Raw genomic sequence first — 23,423 nt, forward strand, 5'->3', positions numbered from 1 at the left:
TATTCAAAGATTCTTTTCGCTTGAGATGAGTTCGAAATTTTTCCGGTACTAAGTCGAAGTAGCTCAAAAGTCGAAAATTTTGGAATTCAAACTAGCGTGTTCTGAAAGCGCGATTATACGTAACTTTCAATGCCTAACCATATTCAAAGACTCTTTTCGCTTGAGGTGATTTCGAAATTTTTTCGGTCCAAAGTCGAAGTTCCTGAAAATGTCGAAAACTATGAAATTCAAACTAGCGTGTTCTGAGAACGCGCTTATACGTTACTTTCAATGCTGAACCATATTCAAAGACTCTTTTCGCTTGAGGTGAGTTCGAAATTTTTTCGGTCCTAATTCGAAGTTCCTGAAAATGTCGAAAACTATGAAATTCAAACTAGCGTGTTCTGAGAACGCGCTTATACGTTTAATCGCGCTCTAAGAACGAGCGCGATTATACGTAACTTTCAATGCCTAACCATATTCAAAGACTCTTTTCGCTTGAGATGAATTCGAAATTTTTCCGGTACTAAGTCGAAGTTCCTGAAAATGTCGAAAATTATGAAATTCAAACTAGCGTGTTCTGAGAGCGCGATTATACGTTACTTTCAATGCCTAACCATATTCAAAGACTCTTTTCGCTTGAGATGAATTCGAAATTTTTCCGGTACTAAGTCGAAGTTCCTGAAAATGTCGAAAATTATGAAATTCAAACTAGCGTGTTCTGAGAACGCGATTATACGTTACTTTCAATGCCTAACCATATTCAAAGACTCTTTTCGCTTGAGGTGAGTTCGAAATTTTTCCGGTACTAAGTCGAAGTAGCTCAAAAGTCGAAAATTATGAAATTCAAACTAGCGTGTTCTGAGAGCGCGATAATACGTAACTTTTAATGCCTAACCATATTCAAAGACTCTTTTCGCTTGAGGTGAGTTCGAACTTTTTCCGGTACTAAGTCGAAGTTCCTGAAATGTCGAAAATTATGAAATTCAAACTAGCTTGTTCTGGTAGCGCGCTTATACGTAACTATCAATGCCTAACCATATTCAAAGACTCTTTTCGCTTGAGATGAGTTCGAAATTTTTCCGGTACTAAGTCGAAGTAGCTCAAAAGTCGAAAATTTTGGAATTCAAACTAGCGTGTTCTGAGAGCGCGATTATACGTAACTTTCAATGCCTAACCATATTCAAAGACTCTTTTCCCTTGAGGTGAGTTCGAAATTTTTTCGGTCCTAAGTCGAAGTTCCTGAAAATATCGAAAACTATGAAATTCAAACTAGCGTGTTCTGAGAACGCGCTTATACGTTTAATCGCGCTCTAAGAACGAGCGCGATTATACGTAACTTTCAATGCCTAACCATATTCAAAGACTCTTTTCGCTTGAGATGAGTTCGAAATTTTTCCGGTACTAAGTCGAAGTAGCTCAAAAGTCGAAAATTATGAAATTCAAACTAGCGTGTTCTGAGAGCGCGATTATACGTAACTTTTAATGCCTAACCATATTCAAAGACTCTTTTCGCTTGAGGTGAGTTCGAACTTTTTCCGGTACTAAGTCGAAGTTCCTGAAATGTCGAAAATTATGAAATTCAAACTAGCGTGTTCTGGTAGCGCGCTTATACGTAACTATCTATGCCTAACCATATTCAAAGACTCTTTTCGCTTTAGATGAGTTCGAAATTTTTCCGGTACTAAGTCGAAGTTCCTGAAAATGTCGAAAATTATGAAATTCAAACTAGCGTGTTCTGAGAGCGCGATTATACGTTACTTTCAATGCCTAACCATATTCAAAGATTCTTTTCGCTTGAGATGAGTTCGAAATTTTTCCGGTACTAAGTCGAAGTAGCTCAAAAGTCGAAAATTTTGGAATTCAAACTAGCGTGTTCTGAGAGCGCGATTATACGTAACTTTCAATGCCTAACCATATTCAAAGACTCTTTTCGCTTGAGGTGATTTCGAAATTTTTTCGGTCCTAAGTCGAAGTTCCTGAAAATGTCGAAAACTATGAAATTCAAACTAGCGTGTTCTGAGAACGCGCTTATACGTTACTTTCAATGCTGAACCATATTCAAAGACTCTTTTCGCTTGAGGTGAGTTCGAAATTTTTTCGGTCCTAATTCGAAGTTCCTGAAAATGTCGAAAACTATGAAATTCAAACTAGCGTGTTCTGAGAACGCGCTTATACGTTTAATCGCGCTCTAAGAACGAGCGCGATTATACGTAACTTTCAATGCCTAACCATATTCAAAGACTCTTTTCGCTTGAGATGAATTCGAAATTTTTCCGGTACTAAGTCGAAGTTCCTGAAAATGTCGAAAATTATGAAATTCAAACTAGCGTGTTCTGAGAGCGCGATTATACGTTACTTTCAATGCCTAACCATATTCAAAGACTCTTTTCGCTTGAGATGAATTCGAAATTTTTCCGGTACTAAGTCGAAGTTCCTGAAAATGTCGAAAATTATGAAATTCAAACTAGCGTGTTCTGAGAGCGCGATTATACGTTACTTTCAATGCCTAACCATATTCAAAGACTCTTTTCGCTTGAGGTGAGTTCGGAATTTTTCCGGTACTAAGTCGAAGTTCCTGAAAATGTCGAAAATTATGAAATTCAAACTAGCGTGTTCTGAGAGCGCGATTATACGTTACTTTCAATGCCTAACCATATTCAAAGATTCTTTTCGCTTGAGATGAGTTCGAAATTTTTCCGGTACTAAGTCGAAGTAGCTCAAAAGTCGAAAATTTTGGAATTCAAACTAGCGTGTTCTGAGAGCGCGATTATACGTAACTTTCAATGCCTAACCATATTCAAAGACTCTTTTCGCTTTAGATGAGTTCGGAATTTTTCCGGTACTAAGTCGAAGTTCCTGAAAATGTCGAAAACTATGAAATTCAAACTAGCGTGTTCTGAGAACGCGCTTATACGTTACTTTCAATGCTGAACCATATTCAAAGACTCTTTTCGCTTGAGGTGAGTTCGAAATTTTTTCGGTCCTAAGTCGAAGTTCCTGAAAATGTCGAAAACTATGAAATTCAAACTAGCGTGTTCTGAGAACGCGCTTATACGTTTAATCGCGCTCTAAGAACGAGCGCGATTATACGTAACTTTCAATGCCTAACCATATTCAAAGACTCTTTTCGCTTGAGATGAATTCGAAATTTTTCCGGTACTAAGTCGAAGTAGCTCAAAAGTCGAAAATTATGAAATTCAAACTAGCGTGTTCTGAGAGCGCGATTATACGTTACTTTCAATGCCTAGCCATATTCAAAGACTCTTTTCGCTTTAGATGAGTTCAAAATTTTTCCGGTACTAAGTCGAAGTTCCTGAAAATGTCGAAAATTATGAAATTCAAACTAGCGTGTTCTGAGAGCGCGCTTATACGTAACCTTCAATGCCTAACCATATTCTAAGACTCTTTTCGCTTTAGATGAGTTCGAAATTTTTCCGGTACTAAGTCGAAGTTCCTGAAAATGTCGAAAATTATGAAATTCAAACTAGCGTGTTCTGAGAGCGCGATTATACGTTACTTTCAATGCCTAACCATATTCAAAGATTCTTTTCGCTTGAGATGAGTTCGAAATTTTTCCGGTACTAAGTCGAAGTAGCTCAAAAGTCGAAAATTTTGGAATTCAAACTAGCGTGTTCTGAAAGCGCGATTATACGTAACTTTCAATGCCTAACCATATTCAAAGACTCTTTTCGCTTGAGGTGATTTCGAAATTTTTTCGGTCCAAAGTCGAAGTTCCTGAAAATGTCGAAAACTATGAAATTCAAACTAGCGTGTTCTGAGAACGCGCTTATACGTTACTTTCAATGCTGAACCATATTCAAAGACTCTTTTCGCTTGAGGTGAGTTCGAAATTTTTTCGGTCCTAATTCGAAGTTCCTGAAAATGTCGAAAACTATGAAATTCAAACTAGCGTGTTCTGAGAACGCGCTTATACGTTTAATCGCGCTCTAAGAACGAGCGCGATTATACGTAACTTTCAATGCCTAACCATATTCAAAGACTCTTTTCGCTTGAGATGAATTCGAAATTTTTCCGGTACTAAGTCGAAGTTCCTGAAAATGTCGAAAATTATGAAATTCAAACTAGCGTGTTCTGAGAGCGCGATTATACGTTACTTTCAATGCCTAACCATATTCAAAGACTCTTTTCGCTTGAGATGAATTCGAAATTTTTCCGGTACTAAGTCGAAGTTCCTGAAAATGTCGAAAATTATGAAATTCAAACTAGCGTGTTCTGAGAACGCGATTATACGTTACTTTCAATGCCTAACCATATTCAAAGACTCTTTTCGCTTGAGGTGAGTTCGAAATTTTTCCGGTACTAAGTCGAAGTAGCTCAAAAGTCGAAAATTATGAAATTCAAACTAGCGTGTTCTGAGAGCGCGATAATACGTAACTTTTAATGCCTAACCATATTCAAAGACTCTTTTCGCTTGAGGTGAGTTCGAACTTTTTCCGGTACTAAGTCGAAGTTCCTGAAATGTCGAAAATTATGAAATTCAAACTAGCTTGTTCTGGTAGCGCGCTTATACGTAACTATCAATGCCTAACCATATTCAAAGACTCTTTTCGCTTGAGATGAGTTCGAAATTTTTCCGGTACTAAGTCGAAGTAGCTCAAAAGTCGAAAATTTTGGAATTCAAACTAGCGTGTTCTGAGAGCGCGATTATACGTAACTTTCAATGCCTAACCATATTCAAAGACTCTTTTCCCTTGAGGTGAGTTCGAAATTTTTTCGGTCCTAAGTCGAAGTTCCTGAAAATATCGAAAACTATGAAATTCAAACTAGCGTGTTCTGAGAACGCGCTTATACGTTTAATCGCGCTCTAAGAACGAGCGCGATTATACGTAACTTTCAATGCCTAACCATATTCAAAGACTCTTTTCGCTTGAGATGAGTTCGAAATTTTTCCGGTACTAAGTCGAAGTAGCTCAAAAGTCGAAAATTATGAAATTCAAACTAGCGTGTTCTGAGAGCGCGATTATACGTAACTTTTAATGCCTAACCATATTCAAAGACTCTTTTCGCTTGAGGTGAGTTCGAACTTTTTCCGGTACTAAGTCGAAGTTCCTGAAATGTCGAAAATTATGAAATTCAAACTAGCGTGTTCTGGTAGCGCGCTTATACGTAACTATCTATGCCTAACCATATTCAAAGACTCTTTTCGCTTTAGATGAGTTCGAAATTTTTCCGGTACTAAGTCGAAGTTCCTGAAAATGTCGAAAATTATGAAATTCAAACTAGCGTGTTCTGAGAGCGCGATTATACGTTACTTTCAATGCCTAACCATATTCAAAGACTCTTTTCGCTTGAGATGAATTCGAAATTTTTCCGGTACTAAGTCGAAGTTCCTGAAAATGTCGAAAATTATGAAATTCAAACTAGCGTGTTCTGAGAGCGCGATTATACGTTACTTTCAATGCCTAACCATATTCAAGGACTCTTTTCGCTTGAGGTGAGTTCGAAATTTTTCCGGTACTAAGTCGAAGTAGCTCAAAAGTCGAAAATTATGAAATTCAAACTAGCGTGTTCTGAGAGCGCGATAATACGTAACTTTTAATGCCTAACCATATTCAAAGACTCTTTTCGCTTGAGGTGAGTTCGAACTTTTTCCGGTACTAAGTCGAAGTAGCTCAAAAGTCGAAAATTTTGGAATTCAAACTAGCGTGTTCTGAGAGCGCGATTATACGTAACTTTCAATGCCTAACCATATTCAAAGACTCTTTTCCCTTGAGGTGAGTTCGAAATTTTTTCGGTCCTAAGTCGAAGTTCCTGAAAATATCGAAAACTATGAAATTCAAACTAGCGTGTTCTGAAAACGCGCTTATACGTTTAATCGCGCTCTAAGAACGAGCGCGATTATACGTAACTTTCAATGCCTAACCATATTCAAAGACTCTTTTCGCTTGAGATGAATTCGAAATTTTTCCGGTACTAAGTCGAAGTAGCTCAAAAGTCGAAAATTATGAAATTCAAACTAGCGTGTTCTGAGAGCGCGATTATACGTAACTTTTAATGTCTAACCATATTCAAAGACTCTTTTCGCTTGAGGTGAGTTCGAACTTTTTCCGGTACTAAGTCGAAGTTCCTGAAATGTCGAAAATTATGAAATTCAAACTAGCGTGTTCTGGTAGCGCGCTTATACGTAACTATCTATGCCTAACCATATTCAAAGACTCTTTTCGCTTTAGATGAGTTCGAAATTTTTCCGGTACTAAGTCGAAGTTCCTGAAAATGTCGAAAATTATGAAATTCAAACTAGCGTGTTCTGAGAGCGCGATTATACGTAACGTTCAATGCCTAACCATATTCAAAGACTCTTTTCGCTTGAGATGAATTCGAAATTTTTCCGGTACTAAGTCGAAGTTCCTGAAAATGTCGAAAATTATGAAATTCAAACTAGCGTGTTCTGAGAGCGCGCTTATACGTAACTTTCAATGCCTAACCATATTCAAAGACTCTTTTCCCTTGAGGTGAGTTCGAAATTTTTCCGGTACTAAGTCGAATTTCCTGAAAATGGCCAAAACTATGAAATTCAAACTAGCGTGTTCTGAGAGCGCGCTTATACGTAACTTTCAATGCCTAGCCATATTCAAAGACTCTTTTCGCTTTAGAGGAGTTCGAAATTTTTCCGGTACTAAGTCGAAGTTCCTGAAAATGTCGAAAATCAGTCGCCAACGGCAGTCAGCTGAAGCAGACGTGTTGTTAGTTTATTCTAAAAAATACAAGATTTGCCATACGCAATAATAAGTCTTAAAAGTATTACCAATAAGTGCAAAAATTGTGTGCAGACGGACTCACGACCCTGTCACGTGCGGTGCCTCGCTCCACGTCGGGTAAAGAAACAGTTGCATTTCCATCCCACTCACACCCAAACGAATCACCCGATCGTGACTGCTTCATGTAATAATGAGTAATCGACGCGTGCCACAGCCTACGAACTCCACTAACTTAACAGTAACTCAACTTTTTTCAAATTCACAATCTGACTTAACAAAAACTAGCGATGATGAAACAACGGGACGTCAAACCGCACTTCGAAAAAGGAAGCGAAAGGACTGTTGTGATGTTCTTTCAGCATTGAATAGTTTTCGTACGGAGATGATTTCTATTATGGAGTCACATTTAACCCTAATGCGCGATGATATTGCTGGAATAAAAGGTCAGATCGATGAGATTAAAGACACTACAAACAAAATTCTAACCGAACATAATCACATGAAAGCAGAAATTTTAGAGCTCAAAAAACAAAACACTGCGTCTAATCTGAAGATTTCAAGCCTTGAAATAGAAATTAAAAATTTGGAAATTAGTTCACCCAACACTGGAACATCTCAAATTTTAGCTAACGAGAAAATTATCAACGAATTACAAGATCGAGCCGATAGAAGCAAAAATATTATTATAAAGGGTTTAGCGGAACAAACCGGTGCTGATAACAAAATGCGCCACGCTGCTGAAATAAAAAGTGCCCAAGAAATACTCCAATATAAAATAGTAAAGAGTCATAATATACTAAAAACTTTTCGAATTGGTAAATACGTTCCGGGAAAAAATCGTCCATTGAAAGTAGTTCTCGAAAATCCTCTAGAAGTCATACAAATACTACGAAATAATAGAGAACTACCTCATGGACTAAAATTGTGTTCCGATCGAACACCAGCCCAAATGGCCATAATGCAAGAGCTAAATAATGAACTCAGTAAACGTAAGAATAATGGGGAGAACGATATAACTATAAAATACATCAAAGGCATTCCCAAAATTGTGAAAAACAATCCAAAAAACTAGACCTCCAGCCTGATAACTCTTGTAATTTAGAAGTGACCACCCATCAGATTTGCCATTCTTACCAGCACCTACATACCTCCAAGTCATGCCTAAATTTTTTCTACGCAAATGTTCGAAGTATTTGTCGGAAAGGAAAACTAGATGAGCTAAAATGTGTGCTGCAATCATTTAAATGCTTAGTTCACATTATTATACTGACAGAAACATGGCTGAAAAACCAAAATGAAGCTGAGTCATTCCAAATTCCAAATTATACACATTATCATAATATCAGGATAGACTCCCGTGGTGGAGGTGTGTCCATCTATGTCCATAATAACTTAAATCATAGTCTTGATGAGGAAGTGTACACAGGGGGAGTAAACAATCTCTGGGTGCATCTTAAAAAGTTGGCATTAAATATAGGAGCAATTTACAATCCTGACACTTCAAATATTAGAGAATTCCTCGAAGTATATTCATCACAACTAGTTCAGAAAAAACGTGCCATTGTTTTCGGTGACTTTAACATCGACTTACTCTCAAAAAATCGCTTTGAAAAACCTTATCGTGATACTATACGAGAATCTGGCTATGAAATTATAAACAAAATTCACCCTGACTACTGTACGAGAGAGACGTCCACAACTAAAACTATCATTGATCATGTAAGCACCAACCTAAAGGACAAAAGATTCCATATGGGCATTATTGATTCTCCTATGTCTGATCACAAGCAAATTTATTTAAAACTTAAAAAGTTCAAGACTCCGAAAAAGAAGTATGAAAAATATGAAGTAATAGACTATGATAAGCTATGCAAATATATAGAAAATACAGATTATATCATAAATAAATATGAAGACCTAGAAATTTATTTAAAGTCTGCAATACAAGCAAGTAAAATCTTTAAAACAAAAATATTAAATCAACCCCGCGAAGATTGGATATGTAAAGAAATAATCGCTACAATACAACAACGAAATACAGCGTGGTACAAATTAAAAACAGATCCCAATAATGACGAACTAAAAGCTGATTTTTATCGGAACGGAAAAATACAGCAGAGAAAATAAAAAATGCTAAAGGAAGCTATTACTATAATGAATTTAATAAGTATACAAGACAACCTAAAAAAATGTGGAATGTACTGAACACATTATCTAATAATAAAATCAAAACCATCTGCTCGCCTCCTAAACTGGTGACTACACTAGGTCCTATAGCCGATGAAAATGAAATTTGCGAAACGTTTAATGTTTTCTTTTCCACGATTGGTTCGGCTCTTGCAAATAACATACTAGTGAAAAAGCAACCCCATTTACCAACTGCATATCTATCCCAGCAAGCACCTCCCTCATACACACTCCTAAACACCCAAACACATAATACTAGACTCACTTCATTCATGCCCTGTGAAGTTGAAGAAATTCATAAAATTGTTGGCAACCTAGACCCAAATAGTAGCACAGGAATTGATGGCATATCCACAAAGGCCATCAAATGTATTTTTAAACTAATGGGAAATGTATTGACAGACTGTATTAATAGGAACTTCGCTGAAGGACTTTTTCCAGACTCATTAAAAATAGCTAGAGTGACACCTATTCATAAAGCGGGCACTAAGACCGACCCTAATAATTATCGTCCAATTTCAATATTACCGGTAATGTCCAAAATTATTGAAAAAACTATATACTCTAGATTGGACAAATATCTAACTTCTATTGATTTTATTTATAAAAAACAATATGGTTTTCGGTCACAGTCGAACACTCTCTCCGCGACAGTTGATTTAATAACCAAATTGCACACAAATATAGATCAGAAAAAAATTGCATTAGGCTTATTTATTGATTTAAAAAAGGCATTTGATACCGTTAGCCATCCAAAACTATTGCAAAAACTCTTAGATATAGGCATTACAGGAACGGCATACAAAATATTAGAATCTTACTTACAAAATAGATATCAAATAGTAAAAATTGGTAAATATCAAAGTAAACCCCATAGTACCTCTGGATATGGTGTGCCTCAAGGATCAATACTAGGCCCACTTCTATTTCTTATTTACATAAATTCTATACATGAGATCAAACTCCACGGTCACCTATCTCTATATGCTGATGATACTTGTCTTTTCTATTACGGTAGTTCTATAATTAACATAATAAGTCATGTTCAACAAGATCTGGATACTCTCTCCGAATGGTTTGAAGAAAATCTTTTAACTATTAATGTCTCAAAAACAAGCTATATTATCTTCAAAAATAAAAACAAAACAATTCCATGTTACACTCCTTTGCGTCTTTACAACCAAATTTTAGAACCAAAAAAGACTGAAAAATATCTTGGCCTAAGGTTAGATTGTGACTTAAATTGGAAAACTCAAATTAAACATATTAGATGCAAAATTTCCTCCTTGATGGGATCACTGCGAAATATTACTCACTGTCTTCCTCTCCCAGTCCGCAAACTAATTTACAACGCCTTAGTAAAACCTCACTTAATATATTTGATTGAAATTTGGGGCTTTGCAACAAAGACAAACCTTAAAGACCTACAAATTTCTCAAAACAAAATAATCAAAATGTTATTTAATTATGACTACCTAACTCCTACATCCAAATTGTACAAAAATACAGACATCATGAATATCAAACAATTACATGCCTACTATACTTGTATATTAATAAGAAAAATTCTTAACAAAACAATTCACACAGTCGAAATTCCTGAAAATGTCGAAAATTATGAAATTCAAACTAGCGTGTTCTGAGAGCGCGATTATACGTTACTTTCAATGCCTAACCATATTCAAAGACTCTTTTCGCTTGAGATGAATTCGAAATTTTTCCGGTACTAAGTCGAAGTAGCTCAAAAGTCGAAAATTATGAAATTCAAACTAGCGTGTTCTGAGAGCGCGATTATACGTAACTTTCAATGCCTAACCATATTCAAAGACTCTTTTCGCTCAAAGTAGCTCAAAAGTCGACAATTACGACATTCAAACTAGCGTGTTCTGAGAGCGCGATTATACGTAACTTTCAATGCCTAACCATATTCAAAGACTCTTTTCGCTCAAAGTAGCTCAAAAGTCGACAATTACGACATTCAAACTAGCGTGTTCTGAGAGCGCGATTATACGTAACTTTCAATGCCTAACCATATTCAAAGACTCTTTTCGCTCAAAGTAGCTCAAAAGTTGACAATTACGACATTCAAACTAGCGTGTTCTGAGAGCGCGATTATACGTAACTTTCAATGCCTAACCATATTCAAAGACTCTTTTCCCTTGAGGTGAGTTCGAAATTTTTCCGGTACTAAGTCGAATTTCCTGAAAATGGCCAAAACTATGAAATTCAAACTAGCGTGTTCTGAGAGCGCGCTTATACGTAACTTTCAATGCCTAGCCATATTCAAAGACTCTTTTCGCTTTAAATGAGTTCGAAATTTTTCCGGTACTAAGTCGAAGTTCCTGAAAATGTCGAAAATTATGAAATTCAAACTAGCGTGTTCTGAGAGCGCGATTATACGTAACTTTCAATGCCTAACCATATTCTAAGACTCTTTTCGCTTTAGATGAGTTCGAAATTTTTCCGGTACTAAGTCGAAGTTCCTGAAAATGTCGAAAATTATGAAATTCAAATTATCGTGTTCTGAGAGCGCGATTATACGTAACTTTTAATGCCTAACCATATTCAAAGACTCTTTTCCCTTGAGGTGAGTTCGAAATTTTTCCGGTACTAAGTCGAATTTCCTGAAAATGGCCAAAACTATGAAATTCAATTTAGCGTGTTCTGAGAGCGCGCTTATACGTAACTTTCAATGCCTAGCCATATTCAAAGACTCTTTTCGCTTTAGATGAGTTCGAAATTTTTCCGGTACTAAGTCGAAGTTCCTGAAAATGTCGAAAACTATGAAATTCAAACTAGCGTGTTCTGAGAACGCGCTTATACGTTACTTTCAATGCTGAACCATATTCAAAGACTCTTTTCGCTTGAGGTGAGTTCGAAATTTTTTCGGTCCTAAGTCGAAGTTCCTGAAAATGTCGAAAACTATGAAATTCAAACTAGCGTGTTCTGAGAACGCGCTTATACGTTTAATCGCGCTCTAAGAACGAGCGCGATTATACGTAACTTTCAATGCCTAACCATATTCAAAGACTCTTTTCGCTTGAGATGAATTCGAAATTTTTCCGGTACTAAGTCGAAGTAGCTCAAAAGTCGAAAATTTTGGAATTCAAACTAGCGTGTTCTGAGAGCGCGATTATACGTAACTTTCAATGCCTAACCATATTCAAAGACTCTTTTCCCTTGAGGTGAGTTCGAAATTTTTCCGGTACTAAGTCGAATTTCCTGAAAATGGCCAAAACTATGAAATTCAAACTAGCGTGTTCTGAGAGCGCGCTTATACGTAACTTTCAATGCCTAGCCATATTCAAAGACTCTTTTCGCTTTAGATGAATTCGAACTTTTTCCGGTACTAAGTCGAAGTTCCTGAAAATGGCGAAAATTATGAAATTCAAACTAGCGTGTTCTGAGAGCGCGCTTATACGTTACTTTCAATGCTGAACCATATTCAAAGACTCTTTTCGCTTGAGGTGAGTTCGAAATTTTTTCGGTCCTAAGTCGAAGTTCCTGAAAATGTCGAAAACTATGAAATTCAAACTAGCGTGTTCTGAGAACGCGCTTATACGTTTAATCGCGCTCTAAGAACGAGCGCGATTATACGTAACTTTCAATGCCTAACCATATTCAAAGACTCTTTTCGCTTGAGATGAGTTCGAAATTTTTCCGGTACTAAGTCGAAGTAGCTCAAAAGTCGAAAATTTTGGAATTCAAACTAGCGTGTTCTGAGAGCGCGATTATACGTAACTTTCAATGCCTAACCATATTCAAAGACTCTTTTCCCTTGAGGTGAGTTCGAAATTTTTCCGGTACTAAGTCGAATTTCCTGAAAATGGCCAAAACTATGAAATTCAAACTAGCGTGTTCTGAGAGCGCGCTTATACGTAACTTTCAATGCCTAGCCATATTCAAAGACTCTTTTCGCTTTAGATGAATTCGAACTTTTTCCGGTACTAAGTCGAAGTTCCTGAAAATGGCGAAAATTATGAAATTCAAACTAGCGTGTTCTGAGAGCGCGCTTATACGTAACTTTCAATGCCTAACCATATTCTAAGACTCTTTTCGCTTGAGGTGAGTTTGAAATTTTTCCGGTACTAAGTCGAAGTTCCTGAAAATGTCGAAAATTATGAAATTCAAACTAGCGTGTTCTGAGAGCGCGATTATACGTTACTTTCAATGCCTAACCATATTCAAAGACTCTTTTCGCTTGAGATGAGTTCGAAATTTTTCCGGTACTAAGTCGAAGTAGCTCAAAAGTCGAAAATTTTGGAATTCAAACTAGCGTGTTCTGAGAGCGCGATTATACGTAACTTTCAATGCCTAACCATATTCAAAGACTCTTTTCCCTTGAGGTGAGTTCGAAATTTTTCCGGTACTAAGTCGAATTTCCTGAAAATGGCCAAAACTATGAAATTCAAACTAGCGTGTTCTGAGAGCGCGCTTATACGTAACTTTCAATGCCTAGCCATATTCAAAGACTCTTTTCGCTTTAGATGAGTTCGAAATTTTTCCGGTACTAAGTCGAAGTTCCTGAAAATGTCGAAAATTATGAAATTCAAACTAGCGTGTTCTGAGAGCGCGCTTATACGTAACTTTCAATGCCTAACCATATTCTAAGACTCTTTTCGCTTTAGATGAGTTCGAAATTTTTCCGGTACTAAGTCGAAGTTCCTGAAAATGTCGAAAATTATGAAATTCAAATTATCGTGTTCTGAGAGCGCGATTATACGTAACTTTTAATGCCTAACCATATTCAAAGACTCTTTTCCCTTGAGGTGAGTTCGAAATTTTTCCGGTACTAAGTCGAATTTCCTGAAAATGGCCAAAACTATGAAATTCAATTTAGCGTGTTCTGAGAGCGCGCTTATACGTAACTTTCAATGCCTAGCCATATTCAAAGACTCTTTTCGCTTTAGATGAATTCGAAATTTTTCCGGTACTAAGTCGAAGTAGCTCAAAAGTCGAAAATTATGAAATTCAAACTAGCGTGTTCTGAGAGCGCGATTATACGTAACTTTCAGTGCCTAACCATATTCAAAGACTCTTTTCCCTTGAGGTGAGTTCGAAATTTTTCCGGTACTAAGTCGAATTTCCTGAAAATGGCCAAAACTATGAAATTCAAACTAGCGTGTTCTGAGAGCGCGCTTATACGTAACTTTCAATGCCTAGCCATATTCAAAGACTCTTTTCGCTTTAGATGAGTTCGAAATTTTTCCGGTACTAAGTCGAAGTTCCTGAAAATGTCGAAAATTATGAAATTCAAATTATCGTGTTCTGAGAGCGCGATTATACGTAACTTTCAATGCCTAACCATATTCAAAGACTCTTTTCGCTCAAAGTAGCTCAAAAGTCGACAATTACGACATTCAAACTAGCGTGTTCTGAGAGCGCGAATATACGTAACTTTTAATGCTTAACCATATTCAAAGACTCTTTTCGCTTGAGGTGAGTTTGAAATTTTTCCGGTACTAAGTCGAAGTATCAAAGTTCAAATCAAAATCATAAATTCATTTTTTTTTAAGTAGGCTCAGTATACAAGCACTTTTGATACGTCAGTTGACTATTTGTAAAGATTCTACCACCGGTTCCGAAGGCAGATTCTGCTGAGAAGAAACCGGCAAGAAACTCAACAGTTGCTCTTTAAAAAAAAAACGTTCAGTAATATTATAATTTACAATTGATGACAACATTACAATTTCTTATAGTTGTACTTCCTGTGTGAAGGTGGAAGCTGATCCAACGGCCTCCAAGCAACTTTATCATTAAGCAGTGTTGCCAGTTGAGTCTTGTGAGAAGTTACCCGAAATATTAAAGAAGTAACCTTTTTGTGTAAAAAGTAACCTTTTCACTAACTACTCTTGCTTTTTGCGTTCCACAGCACGGCTAAACCACCAATTCAACCTCTGAGGGCTAAAGTAATTTTGTTTTTTTTTTTAATAGCCAAGCCAAGTACTAAATTATTATAAACCGAAGGAGATTTTACTCATAAATAGAATCATCTTAATTAAGGCCCTGATTGTTTGCCTTTTACTCATGGCATAAGAAAAATTTTTTGCAATGCGAGGTCGCATCGCAGTGTTGTGTTTTTGCTCTTAAATCTATGGTGTAAACTGTAAAGAAATTAAATATTATGTTTCTCAAACGGCGAAGGAAAACATACAACAAACAGGGTAAAGTACTCGCTGTGACACCCGTTCGCTTGGTTCGCAATTGGCTCTACACGCTAACGCGTTTCTCGATACAGGCTCAATAAAAAACGTTTATTTGATTCACCATTTATTTTCAAATTTACAAAATTATTTACATCAAATCATTGGTAGAATGTACATTTTTCAGTCATTATAAATCATCTATGTATATAATGTCTATGTATAATGAAAATATTATTTTTGTTCAATGATTTTAAATGCCATGTACAGTGCTATCCTATACATGCCATGTACAGTGCTATCCTATACATGCCATGTGCAGTGCTATCCTATACAGGGTGTTGCGGAGTATGTCCCATGACTGCGCGGTGTTGACAACTCTTCCACTCCACTTAGAGAAGCCGAACTACTTAACTATTTTTTTAACTAAAAAATACTTTTTATGTTTTCATACAAAGTAATTCAAATAATTCTGACTATCCATGTGACACACGCCTTTCCTTACATATTAAATACGTAATCGTAATGGTAAGACTGTTGATATCGATGAGATATTGCAACTGGTACTTCGCACGTCACTAGTAAGCTACGTCATGATATTTATCAATGAATAAGTTTGGCTAGGTCATAATATAAGTATGCGATTTATGGGACACAATTTAAGATCTAAAATTTTTTTTACTCCGAAAATATTCATTTTAGAACTATGTTCCTTAAATATTTTTAATGAATTTTCTTTGAAGAATATAACCCTAGAGTTATGGGAAAGATTTCCGAGCACCCTGTATATTATATTATCATCGGCCGGTTTAAGTAATACCATCGGAATTGAACGTTCGTAGATTCTGGTTCATCGCAAATATTTGCAATAATCTATAAATATTATTCTCAAGTCTGTCCACCAGTTGACAAGTGCGCCAAACATTACGCCGTCAGCAGTCCGACGGCCGACGTCGACAGCGACATCCAGTGTTGTGCATGAGGTACGTCACTAGCGAGCGCGCACACACGACACCACGGGATACGAGGCGGAATCGACCTTCACCCATCTGTTTTATGCATGAATGAAAGACATAATATATATATATATCGATAACTAACAAGCTAGCTGTTTACCGTGAGTATATTCAACTTGATGAGACGCTTCACTTTTTTTTGAACATTGATTGACATTGTGAGTGTAAGACCGGGATAACGTGCCACCATGTTTGAAGGACATTTTAGCTGTTTAGTTATTTAACTACCTCCTCTATTAGTCAAGTAATTAAAAAAAATATTCATTAAGTTTAATGGGGGGTGCTCCCATTTACAACTGACATGTTATGTATGAACACGCGTAATTTTTTACTGAGTGGTCCGATTTTGATATTTGTTTATTAAAAATAATATATTTTTAAAATAGTTAATTTGAAATTTGTTTATTATTAAAGGGTTTATTTCGAATTAGGTTCCATAACAATTTAGAAAAAAAAATCAATTTTAAGGGTAGGAAAATGAGGGATGATTGATTGTGTACCTACCCATTGTAAAGTTAAATGACGCTTTTCATAGTGAAGTCCGATTTCTTATTTATTTTTTGAGATAGGACCTCAAAATTAGCCCCATATTCATTTGAAAATACTTTTTACCCGGGATATACATATTATATTCATCAGTAGCCGACGCCTCTCAGTTTCACCTGCGTAGTTCTCGTTAGAAAGTATAATTTTTAACACTCACAAATTTAATTTAATTGAATAATTGAAAAAAAAATTCAAAATTAGTTCAGCAGATCCAGAGATCATAGTTACAATACAATATCACAAAGTTTACCTCTGTATAATACTTTAGCAGAAGCCCCGCGGTTTCACCCGTGTAGTTCCCGTTCCAATCTTCTATACTTCAGTTTTCAAGGTACATTTTGTAAATGTAAAATTAGTTTACTATTTATTATACTTTAAAAAACTTGCATAAATATAAATAGAAGGGTATGACATAGGGGTTGAAAGTTTACATCGATTTTCACGCGGACGAAGTCGCGGGCGTTCGCTAGTAGTTATATAATTTAACAGCTACAAAGTCTTACGAATATGGTAAAGTGGGTAATTTTCGTACATAAAAAAATTAAACGAGCTGAAGCTACTCACAGAAAATTTGCTTGATAGTTATCAATTGTAGACATGTTCTTCTGGTCCGACTATTACGATAAACAATGTATAACAAAATATTGCTAGTAGCTTGGCAAAGAAATTCCTGCTCAAGTATTACCAACGATGGCGCCGCGTATCCTGGTCAGGAACTTTGTTGTCAGGCTGCTTCCAAATTTCAATAGGTATAGTTTTTGATGTAAAATACTTTCAACCATTATAAGTGAAGATCGTTTTTAACTCGGATTTTATATTGATAGGTATCTTAAAAACAGTTCAAGCGAGATTAACGAGGCTCGCGCTCGCGGCGCTGTCGCCACACTCGAAGCGGATGCGGCGCTCGCGGCGTGCGGCGTGCGGTGGCCGCTCACAGCAGGCGCGCGTGCGGCGCGGGCGGCGCGTCGTCGTCGCTGTCGCCGCACTCGAAGCGGATGCGGCGCTCGCGGCGTGCGGCGTGCGGTGGCCGCTCACAGCAGGCGCGCGTGCGGCGCGGGCGGCGCGTCGTCGTCGCTGTCGCCGCACTCGAAGCGGATGCGGCGCTCGCGGCGTGCGGCGTGCGGTGGCCGCTCACAGCAGGCGCGCGTGCGGCGCGGGCGGCGCGTCGTCGTCGCTGTCGCCGCACTCGAAGCGGATGCGGCGCTCGCGCGCGGCGCCGTCCGCGTCGCCCGCGCCCGCCGCGTCCGCGCCCGCCAGTCACACCTTCTCCTCGAGCGCCGCGGGTGCCGTCGCCGCCGAGCGCACGAACGACACCGTGGTGTTGGTGGCGGAGTTGGCGCGCGGGCGGAAGGTGAGCACGCGCCAGCGCCGCCGCAGCTGCGCCAGCACCTCGCCGTTGCAGAAGCAGTAGAGCACGGCCACGCACAGCCCCTGCAGCGACGTGCTGAGCGCCGTGGCGTACTCGTACAGCAGCCACAGGCGGTGCGAGCGCGCCGGTCGGCACGGCGTCAGCACGTACTGCAGGCCCAGCAGCGGCGCCAGCAGGCAGGTGGCGCGCAGCGCGTGCAGCGCCGTGGCCGAGGGGCGCGCGCGGCCCGCGCCGCCGCCCGCGCGCAGCTTGGTGCACAGCACGCGCACGATGTTGCACAGGAAGGCCAGGTTGAGCAACACGGCCACGCACACGAGCGCGGCCAGCTCGGCGCGCGGCGCGCCGTCGTCGGCCCAGCACAGCGGCTCGCGCGCGGCGGCGCGGCGCGCGGCGTGCACGGCGGCCGACGGCGCGGGCAGCAGCCAGCCCAGCGCCAGCAGCGCGCGCAGCAGGCGCCGCTCGGACACGAAGGCGCTGACCAGCACGGTGTGCAGGTACAGCCCCTCGCACAGCATCCACGTGTAGTTGGTGAGCATGGCGTACTGCAGCGCGGCGTTGAGCGCGCGGCACCAGGCGGGCGAGGCCGTGAGCGTGGCGGGCGCGCGCACCACCAGCGCGTACCACGCCAGCCACAGCGCGTTGTTGAGCGCGAAGGACGCGAACAGGTTCATGTGCACGGTGATGCGCGCGCAGCGCAGGCTGCGGAAGTACAGCAGGATAGCGAGCGACAGCAGCAGCGCCACCAACGACACGCTGTAGCCCACCTCGTACACGGCGATCACGTCGCTCAGGTCCTGCAACACGCGGCGCGGTACAGAGCGGCCCGCGGCGCGGCACGGGCGGCGCGCTCGCACAGGTACGTACGTCCTCGGGCGGCACGCAGGTGGTGTAGTTGGACCACGGCTTGCCGGACTCCGGGTGGATCCACCAGGTGCCGTTCTCCGTGCAGATCTTGTGCGCCGTCACTGGGGCAGAGAAAGGTAACCTAAAGGCATTTCGTCGTATGTACCAACGGGACATTTTAACATTAATTTGGTTTAGTTTTCATCTCAATTAATATTTTGATAATCTCTCAGAATCACAAATCAACAAGTTTTTGAACCCATTCGACCGCGTAAAAGTAAACTTGAATTTAAAAACTCTCTAGATCAAAATTAAGACCGCTGGGCGCTGGCGGCTCGCGACCGCCCGTCGGCGTGTCTCAGATAGTTCGCTCCGGGAGGCGCTGTTCTCATTTCGGCTGAGGGGGCGCTAGTCGATGGGGTGCAGGCGGCGCCGCGGGCCCCGAGCTCGTCTGTCTAGCGAGTGCGCCCTGAGAAGTATCATGAGTGATCGTTTTCCGTTTACACGGGTGACGATTGTTCGAGTGCAAGTGGTCGTCGCTCACGCTCGGGCGCGAAGCCGGGCACGAAGTCGGGGCAGCGCGCGTAGGCCGTGGAGTTGGCGGGCGTGTGCGGCCAGCACTGCCACGTGTCGTACGTGCCGGCGCAGTGCGCGCCCGGCGGCGGTGCCGAGCCGTTGAGCGCGCGCTCGCACGCCTCCCGCTCGCGCGCGATGCGCTCGGGGTCGTCCATGCCGCCGCTGCCGTTGCCGCTGCCGCCCGCTGTCGCTGCCGCCCGCTGCCGCTGCCGCTGCCGCCGCTGCCGCTGCCGCCGCGCCGGGTCAGGCGCGGCTCATGCCCACCACAGCCTGGAATTGGTTTCGTACGATTGATTTCGACAACGTGTGAATCTGATTAAGGCTTTGCCGGCAGAGAATGACCTTGAGTGATGTCACGCACTTGTGAACGTTGTGTGTAGGGTTAAAGGTACCTTAGACTGCTAACAAACAGTCCCCTTTTCCACTCAAGTCACTCTCCCCGCCAAGTAAGCCATAAAGAATTACACAACAAGAGATGTGGACCGGTCGAACGCCACGACGCCACGAGCACACTGAAGCGTCCGTACCGCAAGTCGTTGCAACGCGGCGATAACATAATATCGTTTTCTGTTCTCAGGTGAGTTAATGTGTTCACATGCGTATTATTCTAATAATTGTAATCCTAATTCTAAGGAATAAATAATATTTTTTTCAGGGCAACACATAGTTTCGTTTGTCTAATAAAATACTATCGTCTTATAAATATTTTACGGTAGGTACACTCTCTGTACATAGTTGCTGGAAAAATTTACGGGATGTGCTGAATTTTTAATACAAGAAAAAAAATTTTAAATGTACACATTCCAACTTTTTCTTCAAAATGTTTTAGAATATCTACTTATTGCTTTAATTCGCCAAAGCAGTCGTTTATAACTAGTTATAAAAAAAACCGGATGATGTTTTTCTATCATGTTTTTTTGGAATCCAACGTAAAATTCATATTATATAATACTTGGGCTCATTTCGTTAAAATAAATATTTATCTATGCTACTGGAAATGTATGTAATACGTCATTACATACAATACCCAAGAAGCAACATGTGATAGCCCACTCTGCCACCACTTCTGCCTGATTCAGAGGGCGTAGGTTCGAATCAGGTCACCGAGAATTCACTTCCAACTTTACTGTTATGTGCATTTCAGAAATTAAATATCGCACGTATCTCAAACGGTGAAGGAAAAACATCCTGAGGAAACCTGCATACCTAAGAATTTTCCTACTTCACTAGGTACGTACGTGGCGTCTACCATCCTCATTGGGCCGTGGTGGATTATCATCCTAACCCCTCTCATTCTGAGAGAAGACTCGTGCTCAACAGCGAGTCGTTATTCCTATAATAGTCCGGAAATTAGTGAAATAAATTATATAAGACACATTTCCTAGAAAATCTACTCAATTTCTAAATAGAAATCGGAAATGTACTCTATACTAACAATATATAAAGCTAAAGAGTTTGTTTGTTTGTTTGAACGGGCTAATCTAAGGAACTATTGGTCCTACCTGAACTACAAGTTATATTATATTTTCAAAAAAAATAGGGATCCTTCCTGAAACTCAAATAAAGTGGGCCAGCTCACACACTTAGTAGACTCACGCATCCTTTTTATAAAGTTTTAGCTTTCAACTTTTATAAAATAAATACCGTCTGGCTGTCGCCCACTTCCGTTCTGTACGTGACATGCACGCGCACGACCCACACATGTGTATTGTGACGCGCCCGCGCCCGCGCTGATCCGGAGCACGCAGCGCGGTAAAGTTTCCACGCGCATCTATCAGGTGAAGGCCGATCGCCTCCAGATGCGGCGCCGCCGTGACGCGCCGTCACGCTTGTGGAGCGGAGCGTCCTGCACTGCACGCTTGTGGAGCGTCCCGCAGTGCACGCTTGTGGAGCGTCCTGCACTGCACGCTTGTGGAGCGTCCTGCAGCGCTTACACCGCTACTGCTAGAAGCTGTTACTGATTCACTTCACTTCGGTGGTTACAAGTTTCAACCCCGCCTCTGGAATATATTTGGTAGGCGTCGGTCCCGATCATTATGATGGACTAGCGGACGGCCGCGACTTCGTCCGCGTGAAACCCTACCCCTACCCAACCCTACTCCCACCCTCCCTATTCTATGTCTGTTTCCTGGTACTAAGCTAACTCTCCACCAAATTTCAGCAAAATCGATCAATCCGTTCTGGTGTTATAAATTGTTTTCTCTTCACTTTCTTATCTGTTCGAGATCATTCCAAATTCGAGCATTATCAATGTAAGCCCGCCGAGCCGCACCGCAGCAGGCACTCAGCTCCTCTCCGGCACCAGAGCGCCGGCAGTAGACGTTCGAACAGGCTGATGCTGACGTGCTGATGGTGAATCTTGGTGGTTAAGGGGAGCAATGTCGATCGGCACACATTATTTTTGTCAAACGTCGAGTGCCGTGAGCGAGAGGGGTAGAGTGTATGCTCAATGCGAGGGAGGGAGAGCGCTGCGTCTAGCCTACATTGGAGTAGCGTGGTGGGTCGTAGCTCCATATATCTTCTATAACTAGAGAGACCTAGCGTTGTACTGAGCCGTTGCGATAGGCTCATGATGTTGACGGGTGATGCGAGTGATCGGCGACGCATTCGCTTACGCATAACTGTAAGTGTGCGTTAAAGGAAAACGAAATGTTTGAAAGAAAAGCAAAATGAAAAAGTATAAATGAATTGTTGCGTGTTAGTCCTGCTAAAACTCATTTCAATAAATCTTTTCATTTTAATTCGCTCTCGCCGCTGTAGGGTCCAAAAATACGATTAAAATGCAGAAAATAAAGCAGTTTCCTCGCTGCGATTAGATGGACAGGAGTTGGCTGCACGCGGGCGACACTACTAATTCTTGTGTTGTTAAGATTTTTTTCCTCTGGACGCTGTGTGTACGTGTGTGTGTGTATTCGTCGTGGAGTCATTGTGTGGTCATTGTCTGGTCATCGTGTGGTCATCGAGTAGTCTTCGTGTGGTCGTCGTGTGGCCAGTCATTAGCTAACAATGGCGCGCCCCGCACAAAGCCTGCCCGTGCCCAGTGCCCACTCGGCTGCTTAACTTAACTTAACTACGATCCAAGAACATCCTATCTTGTCATCGTGTCATCGTTCATCGAATCATTCTGTTTGTAGCACTTCGAGCTGTACCTATTCACTGACTCGGAAGCTATGAACAATAAATGATAATAAATGATGAATGATAATAATAGCTCAGCAGGCACTCCGCGATTGTGTCCACACAGCGAGCGACACAGAGAGTAGTAGCGCGTTACATTGTGTCCATAATTATTATAATTAATATACTAACTATAGTATCCCCGGCTGGCGGCTTTGGCTGTGGCTAGTTACCACCCTACTGGCAATTTGGATTTAGCGTTCCGGTATGATGTGGAAAGGGGTGTGGATTTTCAACCTCCTACTAACAAGTTAGTCCGCTTCCATCTTAGATTGCATCATCACTTACCATCAGGTGAGTCAAGGGCTAACTTGTAAAAGAAATATAAAAAAGAGCAACTGTTGTGTTTATTGCTGGCTCTTCTTAGCAACCTTACCTTACGAACCGGTGGTAGAGTCCCTACAAATAGGCAAACGTGACGTTTATAAATTTAGCCTTCAACTGTCTTTGTGTTTTAGTATCGCAATTCTTCTTTAAATAAATACTTTGTTCAGTTATAGGTAACAAGTGAAGGTACTTATGGCAAGAGTGAGATATTATCCTAATGTCACATTTTTAAACTTTTGATATCTTTTAAATTGAATGTCCGAATTGAATAGTTCAAAAAGTTAAATAAAGGTATTGAAGTAGCCTTGAGTCTGAAGTAGTTTATTTTGATAAGAATTACTACCAAGATACAGATGAAGAGCTTTTTCTAACGGCGGCATTTCTATTATTTTTTTTAATAAAAAGACACTTATTGTGTCATGACTATAATAGTTAGGCATATGCTGTTGCAACATTTTTGTAGAAAATGATGTGTTCTGCAAAGTTGTGGTACATTATTATTATACTTACATCAATAATTTTTGCAGCGCACACGATG

General features: G+C 40.5%; 1 protein-coding gene across 2 annotated transcripts in view; it reads right to left on the minus strand.

The window, feature by feature from the left end:
• Positions 1-17,712: 17,712 nt before the first annotated feature.
• Positions 17,713-23,423, minus strand: part of LOC112049839 (calcitonin receptor) — a 71,719-nt gene continuing 66,008 nt past the window's right edge. For both annotated transcript variants that reach the window (XM_052885407.1, XM_052885406.1), the window contains 3 exons: positions 19,350-19,651; positions 18,827-18,927; positions 17,713-18,756 (listed from right to left, as the gene is read on the minus strand). In XM_052885407.1, the coding sequence (XP_052741367.1) occupies positions 17,851-18,756; positions 18,827-18,927; positions 19,350-19,536 (1,194 nt within the window). In that variant the 5' untranslated portion in view covers positions 19,537-19,651 and the 3' untranslated portion in view covers positions 17,713-17,850. The remainder of the gene's footprint in view (positions 18,757-18,826; positions 18,928-19,349; positions 19,652-23,423) is intronic.

This window comes from Bicyclus anynana, chromosome 14 (genome assembly GCF_947172395.1).
Source record: "Bicyclus anynana chromosome 14, ilBicAnyn1.1, whole genome shotgun sequence".
NCBI lineage: Eukaryota > Metazoa > Arthropoda > Insecta > Lepidoptera > Nymphalidae > Bicyclus > Bicyclus anynana.